This window comes from Panthera pardus, unplaced genomic scaffold, assembly GCF_024362965.1.
Source record: "Panthera pardus isolate Hobbes unplaced genomic scaffold, ASM2436296v1 HiC_scaffold_12, whole genome shotgun sequence".
NCBI classification, from domain to species: Eukaryota; Metazoa; Chordata; class Mammalia; order Carnivora; family Felidae; genus Panthera; species Panthera pardus.
In genome coordinates, this window is record NW_026526677.1 from 33,414,890 (window position 1) to 33,440,001 (window position 25,112).

At 38.3% G+C, this 25,112-nt stretch overlaps 1 protein-coding gene across 5 annotated transcripts; it reads left to right on the forward strand.

Moving 5' to 3' along the window:
* Positions 1–1,143: 1,143 nt before the first annotated feature.
* On the forward strand, positions 1,144–25,084 carry CCDC34 (coiled-coil domain containing 34). Of its 5 annotated transcripts, XM_053899879.1 has the most exons (7): positions 1,144–1,532; positions 7,097–7,232; positions 13,569–13,676; positions 21,681–21,839; positions 22,910–23,051; positions 24,155–24,208; positions 24,549–24,658. In XM_053899879.1, the coding sequence occupies exons 1-6, from the start codon at positions 1,192–1,194 to the stop codon at positions 24,157–24,159; spliced, it is 891 nt and encodes a 296-aa protein (XP_053755854.1). In that variant the 5' UTR covers positions 1,144–1,191; the 3' UTR covers positions 24,160–24,208; positions 24,549–24,658. The 5 variants fall into 5 exon arrangements, with proteins under 5 accessions (XP_053755854.1, XP_019312120.2, XP_053755853.1 ...); XM_019456575.2 differs by lacking the exon at positions 24,155–24,208 and having other exon boundaries at positions 24,549–25,084; XM_053899878.1 differs by lacking the exon at positions 24,155–24,208 and having other exon boundaries at positions 13,584–13,676; positions 24,549–25,084.
* Positions 25,085–25,112: the final 28 nt, after the last annotated feature.

Here is a 25,112-nt window from a genome sequence, read left to right on the forward strand (position 1 = left end):
TATTGAATAACAGAAGTAATTCAAGAAGTACAGAATGTAAACTCCACTAAGCCAGTTTTATTTCTTGATTGACTATATTACCACAGTTAAATTGATCTAATTTTCTGCCATTTTCATTTTGTTTTTACTGAAAATTTTAACAAAATTAACAAAAATTAGCATTCCACTAAAATAGTTTCAACCATGTCATACTTTATTAATTATAGCTACTGCCTTGTGAATTGCCCTTGGTTGCTATTATTTCTGCCGTACCTCATTCTCATGTGTCAAATTTTGCAGATCTAAATTTCATCAAAAATTTTCTATTACTCTTTGGTCAATAACAAATTTTGTGTGCTGTCTTAGCCTTTGTCACTTTTCAGTCTGATATTTCTACTAGTAATATGCACCATAAGCTGGACCAAAGCCATATTTATTTACAAGTGTGCACAGTTTTGTCAGCATGAACAAAGCATCCAGGTTTATTGTCTATCACTTCTTCTTTGCTACCTTCATCCCTATTCCCAGTACCTGAAAAGGACAGTGCTCCTTCCGAGGTCTCACCAAAAAAAATCATAAAATGCAGATCACATAATATTTTAATACGATGATTCTACTCCACAAAAGAATGAGGAACGTGTGAAGGCAGGGCTTTTACTCTATCTTTAGTGCTTAGCACAGCCCCTTGTAAATTAGAAGCTTCAAAAAGACCTCAAAATTCACATGCACCGACACACTAGTTACTTAAGATGTCAGGCAAACGAGGTGCTACCCAAAACAACGGAAGATTGCCCTCAAAGAGCATGCTTGGATACACTTGGAAACTTGGATAAAGTTCGCTCTCCTCTCCCCATAAAATATGGCTGTGTGCGGTAAGAAATGACTGATCCTTAAAACCCTGACCTGTTAAGTATACGGCGGTAGTTTTGGCTTCCGCCTCTTGCTCTGCCTCGCTCAGTGACAGCACATTTCTTGTACTACATGAACAGCAAACGAGGGACGCGCCCCGCACGCTGTCAGCGGCGGGCAGAGGGAGGCCCGGGCGCAGCGAGCCGCGCTCGGCAGGCGGGGACAAAGCCCTCGCGGCTTCCACGCGTCGCCATGGCAACGCGAGGTCTGCGCCCGCCGGGATAGGCCGGCCCGGCGCGCGCGGGGCCTGCTGGGAGAGCACGTCCCCGCCGCCACTCTGCCGGTTTGAACTTGGCGGGCCCGATGTGGGCGGCCGGGCTGTGGGGGGCTGCTTCGCCGGCTTCCGACGCTCGGTCCTCGGCCGGCTGCAGGTCCAGGTCTCGGCCTTCCTCCGGCCCCTTCTCCGACCTCATGGCGGGCGCCCCGGGGCAGGGGCCGGAGACGGTGACGGTCTGCTCGCCGTCGCCGCCGCTGAGCTGCAGCAATTCCACCATGTCACTGTTGTCTCCCCTTGGCCACCAGAGCTTCCCGTTTGACTACGACGATGGCGACGGGGAGGATGAGGAGGACGTGGAGGAAGATGCTCAGGATTCAGAAGCTAAGGTGGCGAACCTGAGAGGAGTGGAGTTACAGGGGTGCGTCAGGTAAACCCTGGGCCACGGGCCGGTACTGCCCCTCTCAAGATCCCTTAGACCCTTGCAAGCGCCTTCTTCTGGCGGCCAGACACTCTCCTGGCGCCCGCCTCGGGGCCGTGCAGGCCCCTGCATTCTGAGGTGCCGCTGCTGTTTGCACGTAGAGTTGTGGGCCAGTTCTCACACATGCCTGCAGATTTTCTAGGGTTCTAAATCTCTTTAACTGAGAATATGATCGCTACAGTCCCTGTGCAGAAAAACGTACGTAGTCTCAAAAACACAAAATTTTCCACCATTTCAGGAGTTTCCTGAATATTCACAAGTCAGATTGTGGACACCAGAACTCTTGTTCAAACCCTTAACACCAAAATTCTTTCCTGCGCCTTGGTAGTACCTGGGTTATTTTGAAAAAGATCTGATTGCCAGTGAAGGAGGTTGTAGTAAAGCAGTATTGCTTTGGGGGCCATAAATGAGGAGCTGAAACATAGATTAGCAATGTCCATCTCCGCATCCACAGACAAGGCTGGGTCTGGTCTGACCACTCACTGAACAGAATAGAAATCACCGAGTCAGTGCTAGAACCAAAGAGATTATTAAAATCACCTTTTTCTTTTTTTTTTTTTTTTTAATTTCTACAATTACTCAGCAAACATCTAGTTTGTGCCACATACTAATCTAGATACGGGGGACCATAAACAAGATAGACATGGCCTCTACTCTCATGAAATTAAAGCTTGCATGAATTTATTGTACTCATTTTACGGATAACAAAACTGTGGCTCAGGATACAAGTACAAAGTGGGATTCAGAGGCACCCACCTAGCTATTAGCAGAGCCAGGCCTAGCACTGAGGTATACCGATCAGGTTCTGTCTTCCCTATGCGACATGCCTATTATTATGAGCTGTATAGAAACAAGAACAAAGGGCCTATCCCTGCAGGAATAACTTTCTGAGACAGGCTGAGTAATGCAGGTTCCTTCTGGAGTAGGCTCGTGCATCATCTTTAGAAAACACTCACAAGTTTCTGATTATCAAGCTGTGTAAGGCACAATACAGGAGATCTCAGAAATACAGGCCAGAGAACGTATGCTTCATGTGTAAGCAGCAAGGTAGCCCGCTTGAGGGTAAGGCCGTCATACCCAGAATGCGTGGATGGAATATGGAACCATATGAGATGACTGCTATACACAGTCACAGCAGTGAGAGAGTAAAAGTAAGTACATTGGGGGAATGGAGGTCAGTAAGAGTAACCAAGCAAGCCACTTGTCCAGACTGGTTGTAGCAACAAGAAACAGGCCTCTGATCAACCTGATAGTGGTTCTTGATGATAGAGTTTCGGGAGTCCATTCTCATGTGGGTCATCATAGGCATTCTTCAGGATTGAGTTGGTCCCAAGGATTTTTGAAATAATTTTAAGGCTTTGGAAACTACCTTCTGAATCTAACCAATAGGGCTGAGCAGTGTCGACACAGTTTAGCAACCTATGGAGGAGCGATGGTTATCAAAACCACAGAACAGCTACTGAGACCTTGCGTTAGCTTCCAGGAGCCAGAGCCCTAATCAACTGGAGCTCAGGAGAGGAGCCAGACATGTTTTATGTCTCACTTTAGCCAAAGCCCAAACAAGCTGGTAGCATCTCAGGACTAAGGCTTCCCTCCTTATCGCTGCCATATCACAGCTCATTCCCTATGAACCAAAGGGAATAGGTAGGATATGGCCTGGAAGGAATACACAACTTACCAGGCCTTGTGGGTAGCAAGTGGCAGATGCCTATTAGGTGTTCAATAAATGTGCTGAATGAACGCCTAATTCCCACTCCTAGAGAACACGTAGATACAGTGGCTGTCTTCAAATGCTTCAGAAAACCTAGCATTTCCTTTCAGGAAAGTGAGTGTTTACAAAATTTCCTCATTCGTCCTCCCTACCTCCAACCTTCAGTTGGTGCCCTGGACAGTTTGGGGGTGAGGTGATGAGGAGAGCAGGCAGCCCGAGCCATAGTCCCAGCCCCGGTTCTAGCAGTGGGCATTCTCTCCACGGACCAGGGAGTATACCCAGAGCTGTGTGGGATTGTATGCCTTGTGCCCATTGTTCATCTGCCACAGGGATAGACTGAGGCATCAGGTGCGCATGGTGAGATGAGCTCTGGGTATTTTAGGTGTTCATAGAGCCATGCTTAGAGGATGGCTTCGAGCGTGTTGGACGGGACTGAGATGAAGCTCACAGTTGACTTCAGAAAAGATACTGAGAAGTATTTTCCTGGAGTCTTTCATCATATGCCTTGGGCCTTCTATTTATTCACCTTTATCCTGGTTTTTATATCACTCTGTGCATTAGGAAAACCATGCCTTAATAAATGTCTTAGTTGTAAAAAGCTGCTTATTAAGCCTCTTTTGATTATGGGTAGAGCTGTAGTGTATATGCTGCACATTTTGTAGTCTATATGATATCATTTGTTAAAAATGTTAAGGCAAGACATTTAATATTTAAAGTGTCTTTTTTTTTTTTTTTTTAAGAAAAACACTGATCTCACCCTTTCAACAAATATTTCTTAGGACCTTACTATATTCTAGGCCCTAAGCTAGACTCTTGAAATAAAAAAAATGAGTTAAAACATGCTTTCTGTTTGTAGGGAATTCATAGCCTATGGCAGAGATGGACAAGTGATAGACAGCCCAAGGCACTTAGTCCAGATATTTGCAGAGTTAATGCCTGAATTGAATGGTTTTTTTAAATGTTTATTCATTTATTTTGAGAGAGACAGAGAGGGCGAGAGGGGGAGGGGCAGAGAAAGAGAGAGGGAGAGAGACTCCCAAGCAGACTCTGTACTGCCAGTGTGGGAGCAGACACAGCACTCCATCCCATGAACCCAGAGATCATGACCTAAGCCAAAATCAAGAGTCCAGACGCTCAACCAACTGAGTCACCCAGGGGCACCCCTGAGTTGAATCTTGAAGGGAGGGTAGGATTAGTCGAACTCCTCCTCCTACAAAATGACATGCACCAAATGCTCACTGAGTGCCCGGAATCTGTGTTAAGTGCTGTAGCAGAGATTGTCTCATGCAGTAGCACCTGTGAGGGAGCCTCTACTCTCATGTCCAGGTGCTGGATGAGAACAGAGTATTCAGTAGGTTCAGAAATGTACTTAGCTAGGAGGAAGCAGGTAGAGATTCATCCCAGACATTGTATTTCCAAACCAAGCTCTTGCATGGCTCGCCCTGGGGAGGTGGAGGCATTTCAGTTTTAGACGAAACTGCGGAGCACAGGGACATGGCGCATTCATCAGTCTGCTTCAGTGCGACAAGACCGGTAGGGTCCAGAGCAGCCATTGGCAAAAGAGGCTGGGAAGACAGGCGGGAGCCAGTCCCTGGGTGTCAGGCTATAGAGTTTGGATTTCATCCTGTGGGCAGGAGCCATAGAAGACCCTTGAGGTAGGGAGTGACATGATCGCATTTGAAGGCTGAATCTGTCAAGAGTTGTGGAAAATGGTTTGAAACGAAGGCAGAAAGGCCGGCTGTGTCCACCCTGTGGTGGTAAGATTGGGAAAGAGGAAAATGGCTTGAGAAAATTGAAAGAAGCAGAAGAGACATGACTAGGTAATGGCGTAGGTGTGGGTGGTGGGGGCACTAATGTGGACAGGGAACAGGAGGAGGAACACAGGTCTGGGTTTCTGGCATGGCTGGCTGGGTGGCTCTTGGTCCTCTTCACTGAGGTAGGATTTTAAGAGAAGTAAAATTTTTCTCGGTGGAGAGGGTAGAAGAGGATTAGACGTGTTTGCCACTGATTGATATTTAGGTGGAGCTGTCTGTCAGATGGTTGGAAATATGTCTGTAGCTCAGGAGAAAGATCTGGCCTGGGATGACTGATGTGGGCACCATCCGCACCTGGTGATAGTTGAAACTGTGGGAGCCGATGAGGTGTTTCTTCAAGATGGAGAAGGAAATGTTCATATGAGAAATAAAGAACACATCAACAGTGTCTCTTTCCTGCCAGAATACAAATTGCATGAGGACATGGATGAATGAATAGCAGGAAAAAAAATGAGTAAGCCGGAGCTGTGAGGTAGAAGAAGTTGTGCAGAGCGGTGGGCAAGGCAGTTGGTTGCCTGAAGCAGGAATGTTAAAGAGACAGAGGCACTGAGTCTATAAACACCTAGTCTTTAGAGCTGCCTTGGGTCCTGAACAACCTTTCTCTCCTTGGGTCCTAATGGTTCCGCTTTTGCTAAGTTTTATGAGGCTTGTGTATCTGGCTGAGGCCCAGTATTTCTCCTCCCCTCCCCTCTTCTCTTGAGCATGAATGAGTACTTATTTTTCCACGTACCTAAAAAGAGACAGACTGACAGAGGTGCATAGTGGAGATGGAGGTCACTAAACTGGGGAGTCGTAAACACCCTGTCTGAAGAATGGCAAAAGGGAGTCAACCAGAACATTAAAGAATATAAGAACCATATATATTTTTTGGTAACTTTAACAGAAAAGTTGAGAATTTCTGGGGCAACTGGCTGGCTCACTTGGTAGAACACGGGACTTGATCTTGGGTTGCAAGTTTGAGTCCTACTTTGGGTGTAGAGATTACTTTAAAATCTTAAAAAAAAACACAAAATTCTGTTTACCCTTCACCCAAAATCCTTAATTAAAAAAAAAAACAAAAAACCTTTTTTGTTTATTTTGAGAGAGAGACAAAGCATGAGGGAGGGATAGAGAGAGAGGGAGACACAGAATCTGAAGCAGGCTCCAGACTCTGAGCTGTCAGCACAGAGTCTGACACGGGGCTGGAACCCACGAACCATGAGACCATGACCTGAGCCGAAGTCAGACACTTAACTGATTGAGCCACCCAGGCGCCCCCAAAATCCTTAATTGTTAACACATTTGCTTTATCATTCTGAGTGTGTGTGTGTATATACACATAGTCTCACCCCCACCCCCACCCCCCTGGGACTATTTAAGGGAGGAAAAGGGGAAAGTCTGCTCCAGGATCTGATTAGGTTCATTTGTTGTAATTAGTTGTCCAGATGAGAGATTTTTTTTTTTTTATGTTTATTTATTTTTGAGAGAGGGAGGGACGTAGCATGAATAGGGGAGGGGAAGAGAGAGAGGGAGACACAGAATCCGAAGCAGGCTCCAGGCTCTGAGCTATTAGCGCAGAGCCCAATGCAGGCCTCAAACCCATGAACCACGAGATCATGACCTGAGGCAAAGTCGGACATTTAACTGACCGAGCCACCCAGGTGTCCCAAGAGAGATTTTTAAGAATAGAAAAAAAAAAAAAAAATGTTGTCATTGAGCCAAATGGATTGGTATAGTTATCCCAATGGTTTTTTAAATAATGTGATTTTAGGTGATGAATTCAAAGGCAGTTTGATAGATAACTAATTCCAATATTGGACTTCCTGTTCATGATTTTTCAAGTGTATGCTTATATATAATTAAGTTCATATGTATGTATTTATAAAAATCACAGTATTATAAATACATTTAGTATATATTATGCTGCTTTTGCTGTGTAGTTTCAGTGATTTTGACTGTTAAGCCAAAGAGGTTTGAATACAGATGCTATAGTGTCCTCTCTCTTGTAGCGGTGTGGTTGGGTCAGAAGATAACCAAGAACAGAAACAGGTGTGCCTACCAGAAAGCCACCTGACACCATGGGAGGTGTGGTTTGTTGGCAAAGAAAAAGAAGAACGTGACCGTCTGCAACAGAAGGCTCTGGAGGTAAATTAGACAGTATCGTTTTTACTGAATCTATGAGTTCACAAATTAGAGCTGCTGTCACAAGTAAAATGTTAATATTATCCCTCAAAACAAAATTTTTCCGTTTCTTTGTATCAGTTTGCTATTTCCGTTTTAATCTCTCTACTTGTAGAAATAATACATTCATCATAAGAACATTTGGAAAATACAGCTAAGTATAATGAAGAACATGAAAATCTCTAATTTTACCACCTAAACATAACCAATGTTAATATTATTGCATATAGCCTTCCAGATTTTCTGCAGTGTAAATTAAAAAAAAACAAACTACAAGTGTGTATATTAAGACATATAAAATGGAGCTTCACCATATGTACATTTAACTAAAGTAAATGCAACTGCATTTATTTGGTAAAATTTTTAAGAAAAAAGAGAAACCAAAATTGAAATAGAGACAGAAACCTACCCCCCTATCACTCAGAGCATTTGGCCTAGGGTGAGTGTGTGTGGGAGACGGGAATCTGCTGGGCTTTCAGGGTTTTTCAGTTTCTCTGTGCCTCGCTGCCTCACTTGTGGGCATTTCTGTGTTTGTGATTCTCTCTGAACTCTCACTCTCCAAACTCCTAAAATAGCGTGAGATACATTTTCACATGAATCCTTTGAACTCTTCGTATTTGCTGCTGAGAACCTAGCAACGAATTTGGAGGATTTGGAGGATTTGGAGGATTTGGCATCCTGTAGTTATTCACTATCTGGATTCTCCCTATCTGAACCTAGAAACCAAGTAGATCTGAGTGGTAAGGGGTATGTCTTATTTCTAATGAAACAGCATCAAACTCTTTTGTAACCTTTTTTCCACCTGTCATATTGTTAATATATTTCTGTATCATTGAATGTGTTTATGACATCATTTCTAAATGGTTGGCTAAGATTATTAAAATGTATTTTAAGTGTATTAGATATATACTAGAATATAATTAACTGGTTCACTATTGTCATATATTTAAATGTAATCTATTAGTAACTATGTTGCCATAAAAATCCCTGGATCTAAAGCATTGCTGTCCATGATCTTCTTGTAATAAATTTTCCATATCAGTTTTGTCACTAGTTATTTCTGTGATGGATTTTGAACCGTGTAGGCAGTCACATATTCAGGGGTCGTGGCATGATTCAATGATTGTAGAAACCAGTGTATTCTGCTGTGTCCCTGTTGCATGATGTTTGTAAAACACAAATTTATTCCTGGAGAAGTGCACAGTAGTACTTGCTTCCTCTTAGAAGGGCACGGGACTTGAGAAAGATCTTAAGATTTGATGCCAGGTGGGCTTGTTTAAACTTTTTCGCTTCAATTTCCTATCTGTACGATAGGAATAAAAATAATACCTGTGTCACAGGATTTTTGTGAGGTTTAAATGAGACAGAATATGGTGACTGGTATTGTTTTATTGGTATTGTTACTGATAACATTGCTATTTGTGGCCTTTCTAAAGCTTTTTCATTTATTTTCAGAATTAATGTGATTTATTGAGACCCCAGAGTTTTAGCCTCAAATTTTAACATTTCTAATTCCATTATTTAATGCAGTAGCTTTCAAAATATTTGTTCCTGGTGAGAAATATACTTTGCTTCATGTCATACACAAATGCATACATATACGTATCTGAAACTATGTCTTGATTTTGTGCAAAATCTGGTATTCTGTCCTTCCTTCCTTCCTTCCTTCCTTCCTTCCTTCCTTCCTTCCTTCCTTTTTTATTTAGAGCGTGAGTAGGGAAGGGGCAGAGAGAGAGAGAGTACCAAGCAGGCTCCGTGCTGTCAGCGCAGAGCCCAGCATGGGGCTCCATCTCATGAACTGTGAGATCATAACCTGAGCCAAAACTAAGAGTCAGATGCTTAACTGACTGAGCCACTCAGGCACCCCTTTATTTTTTGTTTTTAAAACCCACAGATTGGTTTTAGACTCAGTTTGGAAAACACTGATCTAGTGAGCCATTGGTAAAGTGGAGTTCAGTTTATGGTATTTAGCTTTATCTCCAACCTAGAGATTCACTTATTACATTAAGGAAAGGAGGAATCCCTTCAAGTTATTTCAGAGTCAGCATACAGTAAAAGAAGTCAATTAAATTACAAAAAATTCAAAAGGGAGCCTGAACTTTGGAGTCACATAGAACAAGCCTAAAATTTTAGTTTTGCCATTCTAACTGTGACCTTGGGAGAGTTACCCAATTTCTCTGAGTCCCAGTTTCTTTATCTGTAAACCAGATGTTAGAGAGGCAATAATAGTGTGGTTAAAAGCATAAATTCTTGAGCTGTACTTTCTGGATTAAAAACTTGGGTCTTGGGCATATCGTTAACCTCGCTCTGCCTCAATTTCTTTATCAATAAAAGGGGGAGAATAATATTGACCTCATAGTGTTGTTATGAGGACCCAAGTGAACATAAGGAGATACCCTAGTATATAGGAAGCATTCAATGAAAATTAGTTGTTATTATGTATTAAAACAGATGATAATAATAAATCCTGAAGATTTGTTTTGAGAACAGATGAAAATAATGAGTATAAAGTCCCTACCACAATGATTAAGCAGGTAGCAGGGTATGCTTAGTTGAAAGATTAAAATCTCTTCATGTATTTAGTACTTTGAAGTTTCTTATGGCTCCATCATTAACTCTAAACCAATTAAAATATTTTAGCATGAATCTTGGTGTATCACTCATGCCAACGGTATAAAAACATATAGGCCCACTACTCACTTTATAAGTTTATTTTACGTTCTTGTGATATTCACATTTATTTTCATGCCTTTTCCTTGCTTTGTTTTGTTTTTCTTTTTTTCAAAGATTCTATTTTTTAAGGAATCTCTACATCCAACATGAGGCTCAAACTCACATCCCTGAGATCAAGGGTCACATGCTCCGCCGACCGAGCCATCCAGGCGCCCTATTCCTTGTTTTATTTTCTAAGTGATGCTTTTCTTATTTTTCTGTCCTACTTTATTGCATTCTCTAATTTGTTTACAAGTCGTACCATTAAAAGCACAGATTATTAGTCATAAGGAACAATTCATTTCAGATTCTTGTTGAGGACCAGAAAGTAACTTTGCCAACGTTTCAGTTCCTGGCAAAGCTGAGACTGGGTCCTCGTTCTTTCAACTTCCAATTTCTTAAGTGTTTTTTCCATAATATCAAGGTGTATTGTAGAAATGAATGGGTCAGACTTAGTATTTAATTTTGAACTTACCCTACCGGTCTTGTTTTTTTCCTTGAAAACTTAAAGGAAAATTTAAAGGATAATTGGGTCATTAAAAAATCATCTCTTCTCCTAAATTTTATTTTAGCAACAGATTTTTAGACAGGCATTTGTTTCAGACATGTCTCTAAGACTGAATTAAAAAACTATTTTAAAAAAATTAAAAATTTTTTATTATTTTTTTTAATGTTTATTTTTGAGAGAAAAAGCGAGTACACACGCAGGTGAGGGGCAGAGAGAGAGGGAGACAGAGAATGTCAAGCGGTCTCTACGCTGTCAGTGCAGAGCCTGATGTGGGGCTCAAACTGTGAACTGCGAGATCATGACCTGAGTGGAAATGAAGAGTCAGATGCTCAACCAACTGAGCCACCCAGGCACCCCTAAAATTTTTTTAAAAATTAAAAAGAAATTGCTTTAATCCATCAACATATGGTGCTTATAAAATTGGTTATATTTGTAACTAATGTTGAGTGATAAATATAGTAAATGTTGAACATTAGTATTATGAAAAACTAGCATATTGGTATTATAGATCATATACATTTTATATTTAAATTTTTATTATTTAAAAAACTTACTTAGACTGCCCTAAATTCTTTATAACCTTTAGTTAATTCTAATTTTTAACATTTGCTTTAACATTTTAATACAATCTGTTCTAAATTATAAAAATGATCTAGTGTGTGAATAATCCAGGTGCTTTTTTCTTTTTTTTCCCCATCTTGCCTATGGCCATTTCATTCATTAGCCCTTAATAAAGAAATAGGGCAGGATATATTTAGAGTTGATGAAGCTCAAAACTGTAACTTTTCCTGATTCCTACCTTAGTGATCAAAAGTTCTTCGAAAGTCAGCAAAAGCTATTGAAATAAAAATATACATTTAGGATCCTTTTTGGATTTTGGTTTTCCATAATCCAGTGTTCACTCTGTGGGAAAATAACTATAATTCTGTTGAAACTCAGTGGTCTCCCAAAAGACATCCTAGGGTCTGTGTTGGAGAGGACGCTGGCTGTGTCTGGAAAAGGCATGGCCTGGTGGTAAACAGGTGGAGGCTGTCAGGCTGGGAATTCTGAGAGGGGCCGCCTATGTGTTTGTTGGGGAGAGGGGATTGTGTCTCAGAAAGGGATGTGTATTCTGGGGTAGCCAATGACTTGAACAGACATCCTGACAGTAGAGCACTGTTTGAGTCAGTTACAACATTTTGTCAGTTATAGGTACTTTTGATCCTTCATCTTTAATTCTTACATCAACTAAAATTTGTGAAGAATAAGTCTGCTTTTTTCTCTGAGTTTTTAGTATAGTTACGTGAAGAATCTTAAAAGGGTACATAAATATAATCAATCATATTATTAGTTGTATGTTTAAATGACTACTTTCCTTAAAAATAAAATAAGAGTATTTTGGAAAATTTTGGATATGTGGTTGTCAGATCTGTATCTAGCAGTCACACACACACACTTCTTCTCAGACCTTCTTCCCCTCACTGCTCCTACACTGTGGCAGCCTCCCAGTCAGCTCCCTCAAAGTAGTTGTCCTCCCTTCAAATGCAGTCTGCAAACTTGCAGGGTTCAGAATCATTCCCTTTCCCATGTATTCGTGCTTCGTAGTGTTCAATTTTACTGTGCCTGTCTCGAAAGACCTTTTGCTATCTAGTTAGTACGACACTCTGACTTTCTAGTCTGCCCCACCCTTGTCAAGCCGTCTCCTCACTGACCCTCTTATGGTACTCATTTCCAACTACCGTGGTTCACACTGGTTCTCTCCTCTTCCCCTCCCTTCCTTTCCACTTCCTGAACTGTTAAACACAGCCCCTCACAATATGGTGCTTTAATGCTTTCGTATGTAGATTCACATAAGATTGGAGACGTCTGGAATTTTATCTGTATCTCGGTTCTTGCTGTCTTTATAGTAGGCACTGCGTAAAAAAAGTATTAGGTGAATAATCAAGGCATAGCATCCGTAGAGGTAATGAAGAATCCCTTTAAAACCAAGATGGATATTTTACTTTTGGGGTGGTGAGGGGTGTATAGTGTTGAAAAGTTGGAAGACTTTCTGAACGAGTGAGGGCAGCTATTTTCTATGCAGCAGAATTTTAGGATGAGAGGTCATGGAAGACAGGTATCCTGCGACCAGTTGTTCTAAAGTCCAAAAGGTATGTTCTTGGTGTCAAGTTTTATCTTCATTTCATGTATCACACTGGAATTGTCTGACAGTTGAAAAATTGGCCCTCCCACTAGCACCCACGCTCAGGTAGGTAGGTCTTTGGGAAAGGGAGGGCTGGGGAGGAGGAGTGAGGTCCAATGAAAGAGATATAAAAGTATCTGATTATTAGTATCTAAGGAGGGAGAAGAAAAATAACCAGTAATTATGGCAGTTGAGTCCTAGGAGTCTAGTTTGAACAGCATTCTCAACTAATGCAGTAATTTAACTGATGAGTGACAGAGTGGTGGCATTCAGCTCGAAGTTTTATTTGGCCATACCTTCTACATTCTTTCTCCTGAGGAAATGCCCAAACGTGTAGATTCGAGTGACAGCAAGGCAGTTAAATAATCTGGGATATGAATGTGGTTTTGTTTTACACTCCAGCAGCTATAAAATCAGTGAAGAAAAATCTGGATTCTTTTTTTTCTTCAAGAAAATTGAATCACTTCTCTACATTTCTTCTTTTGGTTAACTCTGAATTAAAATTTTAATTTAGGGATTATTTAACTCCTGTCCTTTATCTGCATTAAGAATCTAGAAGCTTTTTATAGCTAAAAAAGTTGCAATTCTCTTGAGCTTCTGCCAATAGCATACAGTGATGCCAAAATTTATGTGTGGGAAAGTTGATTTCAATGAGGGTAATTTAGCTGAAGTTTAGTCTAAGAACCTAGTGTTTTGCTGCCAAGCAATTATTTGCATTTCTAAAAAATGACTTATAGTTTTTACCAATGCTTTCTTTTCATCATAGACTAGTTACTGAAGTAAGTTATTGTCACTAATGGTGTACTTTCTATAAAGGAAATTATGTTCTTGTTTAATTTGGTTAATGTCAGACTTGCTTTTAATATGCGATTCAAGTACTTTTATTAAATGTTGCCTTTGTTTGAATAAAAATCTGTAGGAATTAAATCAACAGCTAGAAAAAAGAAAAGAAATGGAAGAACGTGAAAAAAGAAAGGCAATTGCTGAAGAAAAGCACAAGGAATGGGTTCAGAAGAAGAATGAACAGGTAGGGAGAAAAAGAAAATGCACACCCACATACCGCTCCTTTTGCAAAGTCTTTTTCTTTTCATTACTCCTCATAACCTAGGTTTTTGTTATTTTCTCTCAGTTTCTTTCTTCTCTGACCTGATTTTTTTTCCTCTATCTTCATGGACATTTGCTAAGTCTCTGTCTTCTACCCTTTGTTCTCTGCTTCTCTCCCTTTTTCCCTCCTGTGGCTTCCTTGTGTCTTGCTTCAGGTAGTCATGAAGTCTGTATCTCTAGGCCTGACATGCTGGAGTCTTGGGTTTCCATCTGTTCGGTTGGCAGGCAGCTCTAAGCCTGCAAGTCTAAAACAACCCATTTGTGCCCATTCTCCTTTGATTTCTGTTATGAGTACTGCTGTCAGCTCAGCCACATCAGCATAATCAGAATTATATTCATTTGTGTGTGACCCCCCCTCACCCCACCTTTCCTGTATAGTCCCTACTCTCCTGTTTGTGATCTCTTCCTATCTGGTCCTGTTGTATCTTTCAACTTATTTACTGTTTATTTCCCCACACTGGATGTGAACTCCATCAGACCAGAGATTTTTGCCTCTTTTCTTCAGTTCTCTAGCAGCTAGATCAGTGCCTGGCACATAATAGATACTCGAAAATGTTTGTTGAGTGAATGAATACAACCTCTGTGTCTTTGCCAGACTGATCTTGCTAAAAAGGCAAACGTCATTCCCCAATTCAAAATATATTTTTTATGATTCCCTACCGACCTCTGAATGTTTTCACAATTCTAGCCTGGCTGGTGAAAGATCTTCTACTCTCTGCTCTCTGAGCGGTATCTTCCTCCTGTGGTTCCCTTCCTTCTGTGCTGTTGTTTCTTACTAGCATTCTTCTGGGAGCACACATAAGATTATCGTGGCCCACCTTCTTAGAGTATTAGTTTTACTGGAAATTTTTGAGAGGAAGAGTGTTATTTTCATATTAAAGCAAGCATAGATATTTAATGGGGTAGAATATAACTTTTATATTGTGTTTAAGATACACAATAGATTTCAAGGAAATCCCAATGGACTGTGCTCCCCACTCCCCAGGGATATGTAGTCATGAGAAGTTTTGAGAACACTTCCATTCTGTTTCTTACTTCCTTATTTTTTTATATTATACTTCATCAACATGGAATCTCATCATATCCTCCACCCTACCTTTCCCTTTATTATCCAACTTGAAGTATTTCCTGCATGAATCACTCACTGATTACATGCTTGAAATAGAAACTCTTTCCCTCTCTGAATCCTTGTTCAATTTATATCACTTTGTCATACACTGCCTTGCATTATCTATATATTTTGTTGCTATTTTGTATTATGCGTATATCTTCACTTCCTTATAATTTTAAGACTCTTAAGGATAGGAATTATTTTTTACATTATAACTTTTTAATCCAGTATAAGATCTAGCATCATTCTTTGTAATATAGAAAGCATTTTTTACTGGAATGTATGAGTAAATCTATTATCTTTCAGTTTTATTTTATTATTTTTTGTTTCAAATTTTTATTTAAATTCTAGTTAGTTAATATATAGGGTAATACTGGTTTCAGGAGTGGAATTTAGTGACTCATCACTTACATACAACACCCAGTGCTCATCACAACAAGTGCCCTCCTTAGTACCCATCACCCATCTAGCCCATCCCCGCCTCCTCCCCTTCATCAACCCTGTTTGTTCTCTATAGTTAAGAGTCTTATGGGGCGCCTGGGTGGCTCAGTCGGTTGAGCGTCCAACTTCAGCCCAGGTCATGATCTCGCGGTCTGTGAGTTCGAGCCCCGCGTCAGGCTCTGTGCTGACAGCTCGGAGCCCGGAGCCTGTTTCAGATTCTGTGTCTCCCTCTCTCTCTGACCCTCCCCCGTTCATGCTCTGTCTCTCTCTGTCTCAAAAATAAATAAACATTAAAAAAAAAAAAAAAAAAAAAAAGAGTCTTATGGTTTGCTTCCCTCTCTCTCTCTTTTTTTCCCCCCTTCCCTATGTTCATCTGCTATCTTTCAGTTTTAATACATTCTTATATTGGCTCATAAATTAGACATTTTGAAAATACTTATCTTTTGTTTGTTTCCTATTGTGATTTTTACGTATTTAGAATGGTACTGCTTTTCTTATTTGATCCAATTTTATGAATTTAGTCAAATATTTAAGTTACTGGACAGAGTTTTAAATTTTTCATTCTAGTTGTCCTTAACTATTTTTGCATCTAATGCTCAATGGAATTAATAAGAGTACCTAACCAATAATTTCAGTAAGTTGAAGATGACATAGCTTTCTTCATCCAGATATTATAAGAAGGAAATTGGCTGGACGTGTGTGTGTTGTAACCATAAACATATTTGATCTTCAGAAGTAAGTTGTTATTATTTTTAAGTTGCTTCATTCCATAATATAACAAGAAAGGATTCTTTAAGTCTGTGTGACTATTTGCAAGCTCTGGGTGATAGTTTTGTGAAGTTTTTGGCTATAAAACAAAACTGTTTTGCATGTACAGAATAGTATTCTCTCTCCTCTAAAAGCTTCTCTTATCTTTTAGCTCCATTAAGCTCATTTTACCATGCCAATCAAACATAGTTGTTGTTTATCTGAGAATGTAAGATACCGCTGAGAGATGATATATTCTCTATTTTAATTAGTGTCAGTAGATCTAATCCAGTTATTTGAGAAAAAAATTTTTTTTTCTTTTGGAGGGAAATGGCTTGTCCTGACATAAGTCACCAATTATTGAAAGCAAGAGTCCATAAGTATGAGAACAGTTCAGAAATGAGCCCTGAGAAATTAAATTTATTTATTCTGCAGAATTCTTGTACAAATGAAGGAATAATTGATTACTCTAATTTTTTTTTTTCTTTCAGACCTGTCAGATTTCCTAGTTCAGTCTTAGTTAGATTTACCTCTATTTGTAAAGACTGCTCTCCTGGTTCTTCTCTTCCCGTCTGGCATCTAGCTTTTTTCTCCTCTGTTTACATTTCATGGTGTGTGGTCCCCCACTGCCTCTAGCTTCATTCACATTTTAGCTATATCTGTGGTGTAATTTTCTCTAAGTCATTTTCACTGTGTTCTATCAAGTAATCAGACAAAAAGAATTTATGTATCCATTAGCAAAGTTGGTTTCTTCTAATATGACTGTAAATTGTTAAGTCCTTTTCAAATAAATGGCTTATCTCATCTGGTACTCTTAAATTTGTGTGGCCATACTAATTCATATTTTTAGATTTATTTTTTTTTACAGCACGTTATCACATATTTTATAAAAGGGCTTTTTATTTACCTTCATTGTTTTAAAAAGATTAAAAATAAAATTACTTTTAACTGTTAAGACATGGAACTGATATTTCAATGTAAAAAATTAATTCGGATCAATAAAGCAGATGATTGATAACACTGTTGTTATTCACACACTGAATACTTTTACACTGTGGCAGATACTACTAGAGGAACCAAAATAGAACTTCAGAAACTTTAAGTAACCAGTTATTTTGTTAGTTTACTTTAGTTACAAAAAACAAAGGTTCTCTCAGGGCCCCGTCCTGAAAAAGGGAAGATTTATTATTGTGCTCTGTGTGGTATAGAACTGGAGTGCCAGAAAACCTGAAGCCACTTAGTAACGGGCTGCTCTCTCTTAGTCCATCTCTCTGAGTGCCTGCTCTGTTCTTTTGCTAACAGCTAAAGGCATTCCATTCTTTCTTTGGCATAAATTCTACAGAAAGTCTTTTTGATGTTTTAAAAGAAACATCATTGAACTATAATTTACATACAATAAGATACACCTTTCTTAATTTTGATGAGACTTGACAAACTTGTATACCTGGATAAACAGTGCCACAGTCGGCACATAGAACATTTCCATCACTCCCAAAAGTTCCCTTGCGCCCTTTTGTAGTCAGCCTCTGATCTCCACCCACAGTGGGCCTCAGCTCCAAGGAAACCATTAGTCTCCTTGCTGTGCCTTTGGATTAGATTTATCTTTTCTAGAATTTCATATAAATGGAATAAGAGAATATATATTCTTTTGCATTGGGCCTCTTTTGTTTTTAAAATTTCCTGGTATTGGTTTTGCCTTCTTTTTTTTCAACAATAAGTATTATATTCTATGTAATTTCACAAATTGTCCATCCATTTGCTAGTTGATGGGAAATTGGGTTATTTCTGATTTTGGGGTATTATGAATAAAATTCTCTGATCACTTATGTACAATTTTTTTTAAGTTTATTTATTTTGAGAGAGAGAGAGCCCAAGTGGGGAAGGGGCAGAGAGAGAGAATCCCAAGCAGACTCCATGCTATCAGCACAGAGTGCAATATGGGGCTTGAACTCACAAACCATGAGATCAGTATCTGAGCCAAAACCAAGAGTTGGACACTTAACTGATTGAGCCACCCAAGGCGCCCCTGTACAAGTCTTTCTGTGGACATTTGTTTTCATTTCTTGGGTAACTGCTCAGGAACTGAATTGCCAGGTTGTATGGTAAGTATGTGTTTAAAAGAAATTGCCAAACTTTTTTAATATGCTTGTATCATTTTACATTTTTTATGACTATTGTATAAAAGTTCTAGCTGTGCCACATCCTTACCAAAGTTTATATTATCAGTCTTTTTCATTTTAAGTCATTCTGGTGCATGTGTAGTGGGGTGTCATTGTTTTCATCTCCCTGAGATCTGAAATTTAGCATCTTTTCATAAGCTTATTGTATTAGTCTCCTAGGGCCGCCATAACAAAATACCACAGGCTGGGTAGCTCAGATGACAGAAATTTATTTTCTTATCGTTCTGGAGGCTGGTCTAAAATGAAAGTTATCAGTAAGGTTTGGTTTCTCCTGGTTTGCAAGATGGATGCCTTGTCTCCACATCATTACATGCCCTTTTCTCTGCATGAATATCCCTGATGTCTCTTTCTCCTCTTATAAGGACATCAGCCCTACTGGATTAGGACCCTATCCTTATGACTTTAATCACCTTCATTACCTCTTTAAAGGTCCTATCTCCAAAGACAGTCACTTTGAGGGTTAAGGCTTCAACATAGAATTTTGGGGGACACAATTCAGTCTATAACACTACCAACCATTTCTACATCTCTTGTCCTGTTTTTGTCTTGTGTTGTGCTTAAATTTTTGCCCATTTTGTGGAAGGATTGTATGTCTTATTCATAAATTGTAAGAATTCTTTATATATTCCTTTAATTCATTCATATATATCTATATATAGATATACAGATATAGCAAATATTTCTTCCCATTTAATTTTCCTCAGTGGTATTTTTTAAAGGGAAGTTTTAAATTTTCATAAAGTTGATATTTTATTTTTTTATAGCTTGTCGTTTTTGTGTCCTGTTTAAGAAACATTTGGGACAATGGGTAAAAATGGGAAATGTAAAATGGGGTAAAATGGGTAAAAATGTCCTCCATTGTTTTCTCTGGGAAGTTGTATAACTTTAGCTTTTATCTATATTTTAAGTTAATTTTAATGTGTGGTAAGAATTAAGCATCAGGGATTTTTTTTTTTTTTTTTTTTTTTTTTTTTTTTTTTTTTTTGCATATGGATGCTAAATTGTTCTAACACTATTCGTTGAAAAGATAATCTTTTCCCTATTTAATTACCTTGGCACTTTTGTTTAAGATCAATTAACCGTCTAAGCATAGGTCTATTTCTGCACTCTATTCTTTCCCATTGATCTAATCCTGTGCCATTACCACCCAAGCCTATTACTGAAGCTCTATAATTCTTGAGTTTATAATTCTTTTAATCAGAGAGTGTAAATCCTCCATTTTTTCTTCTACAAAATTGTTTTAGTTACTCTGCATCTTTCCATATACAATTTAGAATTTCTCTGATCATGTTTGCTTTAATAAGGCCTGCCACATTTGGGATTGCATTAAAAATATAGATCATTTTGGAGGAAATTGACATCTTAGTAATATCAAATTTTAAATCTGTAAACATGATTTTTCTTTCTATTTGCGTCATCTTTAATTTCTGTCAGTGATTTTTTTTTTTTTTTTAGTTTTCAAGGTACAGTGGTATTACACATGTTTTGTTAAGTGTATCCCTAAGAATTTCATGGTTTTGGTGATGAGAACAGTTATTTTGCTTATTCCTGATAGTATGTTAATGACTTCCATGTCTGGTTTTGATATCAGAGTACTACTGAGCTCTTAAAATGAGTTTGAATATTTACACTTTTTTTTTCTGTTTTCCAAAATAATTCATGTGGTGATTGGTATTATTTCTTCCTAAATGTGTGATGGAATCTGGCAGTGAAGCTATTCAAGGCTGGAGTTTTCTTTGTGGGAAAGTTTTAAATTCCGAATTGTTTTTACAGATAGAAGGTTATTCAGATCCTTTCTTTTCTTTTTGAATCAGTTTTGGAAAATGGAATATTTTAAGGAATTTGACATTTCATTTAAGTGGAATTAATTGACATAAAATTGTTTTTAACATTCATTCATCTCTGTGTCTGTATGATCTGTGATCTGCCACTTATCTGTGTGACCTTAGGCACATGGCTTAACCTCTTTGTGCCTTCATTTCCCATTTGTAAGGTAAGATCATAATAGCGCTCACCTCATATTGTGGTCATAAGAATTGACATAGTACAAACGTAGAAAGTATATAGAAAAGTAACAGGAAGAGTCAGCACTCAGTAAATGTTAGCTGTTATAATTGAAGACAATGTAGGGACTGGGTGACTCCTCGTTGATGAGTTGTGGAAAAGTCTCATGCGTCAGTGAGCCAGATACGCTACAAGATCCTTTTCAATCTCGTAGCTTTTCTGACAGTAGAGTAGTTAAAATCCAGTATTGTTTCCGTGGAAATCAGATTCTCAGCAAGAAAGGATTCCTTTTTGGAGCTATCATCTGGCCAGCAAGACAGAAGTACACTTAGCAACTTGGGGAATGACTCAGGCTTTGATTTTTAAGACTTGCTTTTCCTGCATAGGACTGGACATATATTGTATGTAATTGATGTTTGTTACTTGGGTGTTAATTGAATTGCTTATATTAAAGTATTCTACAAGATGCTTTCAGTGGAAGAATTTTTTTTCTTAGCCCATATTTCTTTGCTCCATGAAGGGTGATGCATATGGCATCTGTATTGCATATACTTATGCCTTGCATGTTGTTTTCTACACCTTTGATAAAGAGAGCTAGCCATGTCATTGGCTTATTTAGAATGTGACTGTGTTGGTAAATTGTATTCTGAATGAAAAAGAAAAAAACATTGAGTTATAGTCCAATTTTTTTCTGTAAAGAGCCAGATAAATAGTTTAGGCTTTGCAGGCCATACACTCTGTCGTAGCCATTCAACTTTGCTGTTGTGGTACAAAAATAGCCATAGACAACAAATATATAAATAAATTGGTATGGCTCCATTTCAATAAGACTTTATTTACAAATATAGGTGGCTAGTGGACCATATTTGGCTTGGGGACCATTGTTGGCCAACCTCTGATCTGTGTAAGACTTACAAGAATTGTATAGCTAGAGATTTGTCTGTATGTACCCTTATAGCAGTATCTAATGGTCCAAAATGTTATTTTTTTGTTCTCTGTAACTCACTGATGGAGAAGATTTTATCTAAGTGTTCATATTGGCAAACTGTCCAAGAAATGTAGGTATATCGCTCCTATTTTAGAGTGAAGGTCAACATTTATTAAAACATACAAAATTCAGGATAGTCTAACAGGTTGTAATTTCTGTTCACTATCAATATATCTGTATTGAATACCTACTATTTACTTAGCACTGTACAGGCTCTGAGTTTACTTTCATGAGCAACGTCTTTGTTACTGTTATCATGAAACTTACAGCCCAGTTGGTAGACTAAAATTGACCAGGTATGTTACATATTTTCATAAGCCACATTGTGTCGGTCGCTATGTTTCCACCTATTTTAAGAAATAACTGAAGTTTGAAAGATTACTTCATATAACACTCATTGCTTGTATGAGCATAATTATAAATATTCCAATTAAAACTCCTTCATTTTTATTTAAGAAAAAAAAAGAAAGGGAACAAAAAATTAATAAAGAAATGGAGGAAAAAGCAGCAAAGGAGATGGAGAAAGAACATTTGCAAGAAAAGGCAAAAGAAAAATATCAGGAATGGTTGAAGAAAAAAAATGCTGAAGAATGTGAGAAGAAGAAGAAAGAAAAGGTATTTTTATTAAAGTGACCAGTTGAGATGTATGGCTTTGGTGTTCATACATACCAACTATATTGTATAAAAAGTTTCTCACGGAGGGGATGCTCTCGGGTGGCTCAGTCAGTTAAGTGTCCGACTTCCACTCAGGTTGTGATCTTGCAGTCTCGCGGTGGATTTGAGCCCCGCGCCGGGCTCTGTGTTGACAGCTCAGAGCCTGGAGCCTGCTTCAGATTCTGTGTCCCCCTCTCTCTCTGCCCCTCCCCTGCTCACGCTGTTTCTCTCTCTGTCTCAAAAATAAATAACAATTTTTTTTTTAATTTAGTAAAAAAAATTTTTTTTAAGTTTCTTATGGAAAATTGGTACCATCTTAGCATAAAATAAATATATGAAGCTATCCCTACTTATTTATACTATGTGTAAGTTTCAGAAATGAATATGAATTGTGGTTTTGTTAGGTTGACAAATATTAATAAGCCTGTTGGTATATTTTCAGTCTGGTTCAAACTTTATCATTGTTTATGTTTTAAATATTTTTAATGTGTTTTTATGAAAGTCTTATTACATTTTATTAATTACTGTTCTATTTTAAAACAACAAATTGTTGGTGCGCCTGAGTGGCTCAGTTGTTAAGCATCCGACTGACTCTTGGTTTCGGCTCAGGTCATGCTTTCACAGTTCCTGAGTTTGAGCCCTGTGTCCAGCCCTGTGCTGACAGCACAGAGCCTGCTTGGGATTCCCTCTCTCTCTGCCCCTCCCTGCCTGCCTCTCTCTCCCTCTGTCTCCCTCTCTCTCTCTCTCTCTCTCTCTCAAAAGTAAATAAACGTTAAAAAAAAAAAAACCATAAAATTGCTTTTTTCTTCTTGGGTTTGACGTCTTACTGTTGTTTAGAGGCAGCCATCTTTATTTAGATCATATCCCTGATCATGTCAAATTTTGCTCTCAAATTATATAAATATGACTTAGTATTTATGATCAGTAAGCCTTTGGGGTGGGGAGCTACTGGGGAAAAGAGTCAGTGCAATTTGAATAGAATTTTTAGTTATAGAATATCACTAGAGATTCTTTGGTCTTGTCATTTTAAGGAAAAAGAAAAACAACGGCAAGCTGAATTACAGGAAAAAAAGGAAATAGCAGAGAAAAAGTTTAAGGAATGGTTGGAAAATGCAAAAAATAAACCTCGTCCAGCTGCAAAGGGCTATGGTTATGCCAACGGAAAACTTACAGGTTGGTTTTAATGTTATGTGGCTTACATAAATATGGCTTGCAGGAGCAAATATTATACATTATGTTTCCTTTTGACAGAAATAGAAATGTGTAAAAATCATTTTTCTTTCAAATTACTATTTTCTGGAAGATTATAACACACTGTGTTCCTATAGAGATACAATAAATTTATTGTCATTCTCTATAAATCAGGTATATTTTAAAGGCAGTAGTTGCGAAAGTAATGATTTGTAACATTAAGAAACACATTGAAACTTTCTTATGTTTTTGGCTTCTGAAGCCTTAAGGAGGATGCATTTAAGGGGCCTTTTTTCCCTCCCCTTCCTGTAACCCTCCCTGAGGCAGAACTTGCAGCGTCTCGGGCACATTTGTTTTGCAGGGCAGAGTACTGCGCAGCGTGTGACCCTGACACAAAACCGGTGGGCCTTCGGGCTTGCCCTTGTTGGAAATGGCGCTGCATGTTTTTCTTTGTGCCTCGTGTTGGAAGCTCAGGCCTTGCTGACAGCTGCCTTCACTTGTTTAAGTGATTTATTATTAAAAAATACTCCCATTCTGTTCTGTTCACACAATAGAACATATTCCAGACTTTGTTTTGACCATCTCGGTGAAGTGTGTGTTGACATATCTCTGCAGTCAAAGTGGGTTGCCAGTGTCTGAACGACACATTCCTGCTGTCAGGGTTCAGGCCTCTCCCACATGTCATAGAAGTCATCCATTACAGCTAGTAGGCACCGGGCATGGTCTGCTCTTTTTTCTTCTTTTCCTGTCTGAAAAAAAATAGTAATAAGCAGTGGTTTTGACCAAAGGATTGGATGGGAAAGTGAAAACTTTAGGTGGGAATATACGTATTTACTAGAAGTTATTTGCTAAAATAATGGATTATTTTATTAATTTTTTTGCAATTTAAATGAGTTTTGTTCAAATAAACTTTTGTCTGCAAATGCTCTACTGCTTTTAATAAGCAAAATTTTAGTGATATTATGAAATCTGATCAATTTGAGTGATAGTAATGTAGAATTCCAGTCATTATGAATAAGAGTTTTGTTCACTTTAGCTAAATATGCACTATTGCAATATACTTTTTTTTCTCTCTCTCTCTAAAGTTTAGTATCTGACTAGGGAAAACTAGTACAGAATCAGTGGTTTCCCAGACTGAGGTAAGAAAATGAAGATTTTGTTCAATTTAAGGGTTCAAAAAGGGATTTCCTAGTAAAATTTTTATATGAGGTTTTATTTATATAGATTTTAAGAACACTCTTTGGACTTCTAGAATTATCATTTATGTTTTAATTTTTACTGCAGTACTTACTGTATTGGAAAAATGTTACTTGTTTGAAAATATTTTAGAGTTCAAGTTTTAAATGGATTAAGTTGGCTTCTCAGTGATATTTTTGCCCTTTTGATACTGTAACATTTTTCTAGGAATTTAAAAATAAGTAGTTTCTTTGATCTTAAGAAGTTTTTTCTTGTTTTGTTCTGACTTTTTAATAATTTTAGATTTTTACAGTGGAAATTCTTATCCAGAACCAGCCTTTTATAACCCAATTCCATGGAGACCCATTCATATGCCTCCTTCCAAAGAAGCTAAGGACCTATCAGGAAAGAAGACTAAAAGGCCTGTAATAAGTCAGCCACACAGGTCATCGTCTCTGGTGGTTCAGAAAGCCAGAAACAATCTTTGCCTTGGAACTCTGTGCAGAATACAAAGATAGCAGATATGGGAAATTGCATGCTTTTACCTGGAGCTATTTAATTTTAAAATTAGAATAGTTTTTTTACTGCTCAGGCAGCAGCTCAACATTTGATGTGATTATTAACAAGTTCATGTTTTTGCATTTGTATATGTTGTCCTTAGAGTTAATTGAGGAAGATGTTTTATACATTTTCATTTTTATAAGTGCTTCAAGGTAGATCTTGGCATATTGTTTCACAGGATAGGTGACTGGATATCTAACAATTGTGTTTCTATTTAGCTTGTATTAAAACGACATTGTAATACCAGTAAAACCAACAATTTGTATGGTGTTCTTTCATACTCTGTGTTTATTTGCGTTTATGTTT

What these genes read in the sequence shown, in the direction of transcription:
- CCDC34 (XM_019456575.2), top strand. Translation starts at nt 1,192, where the DNA reads ATGTGGGCGGCCGGGCTGTGGGGGGCTGCTTCGCCGGCTTCCGACGCT. An exon ending in GAGTTACAGGGGTGCGTCAG is followed by an intron (nt 1,533 to 7,096) that starts GTAAACCCTGGG and finishes TCTCTCTTGTAG; the next exon opens with CGGTGTGGTTGGGTCAGAAG. An exon ending in TGCCAACGGAAAACTTACAG is followed by an intron (nt 23,052 to 24,548) that starts GTTGGTTTTAAT and finishes TAATAATTTTAG; the next exon opens with ATTTTTACAGTGGAAATTCT.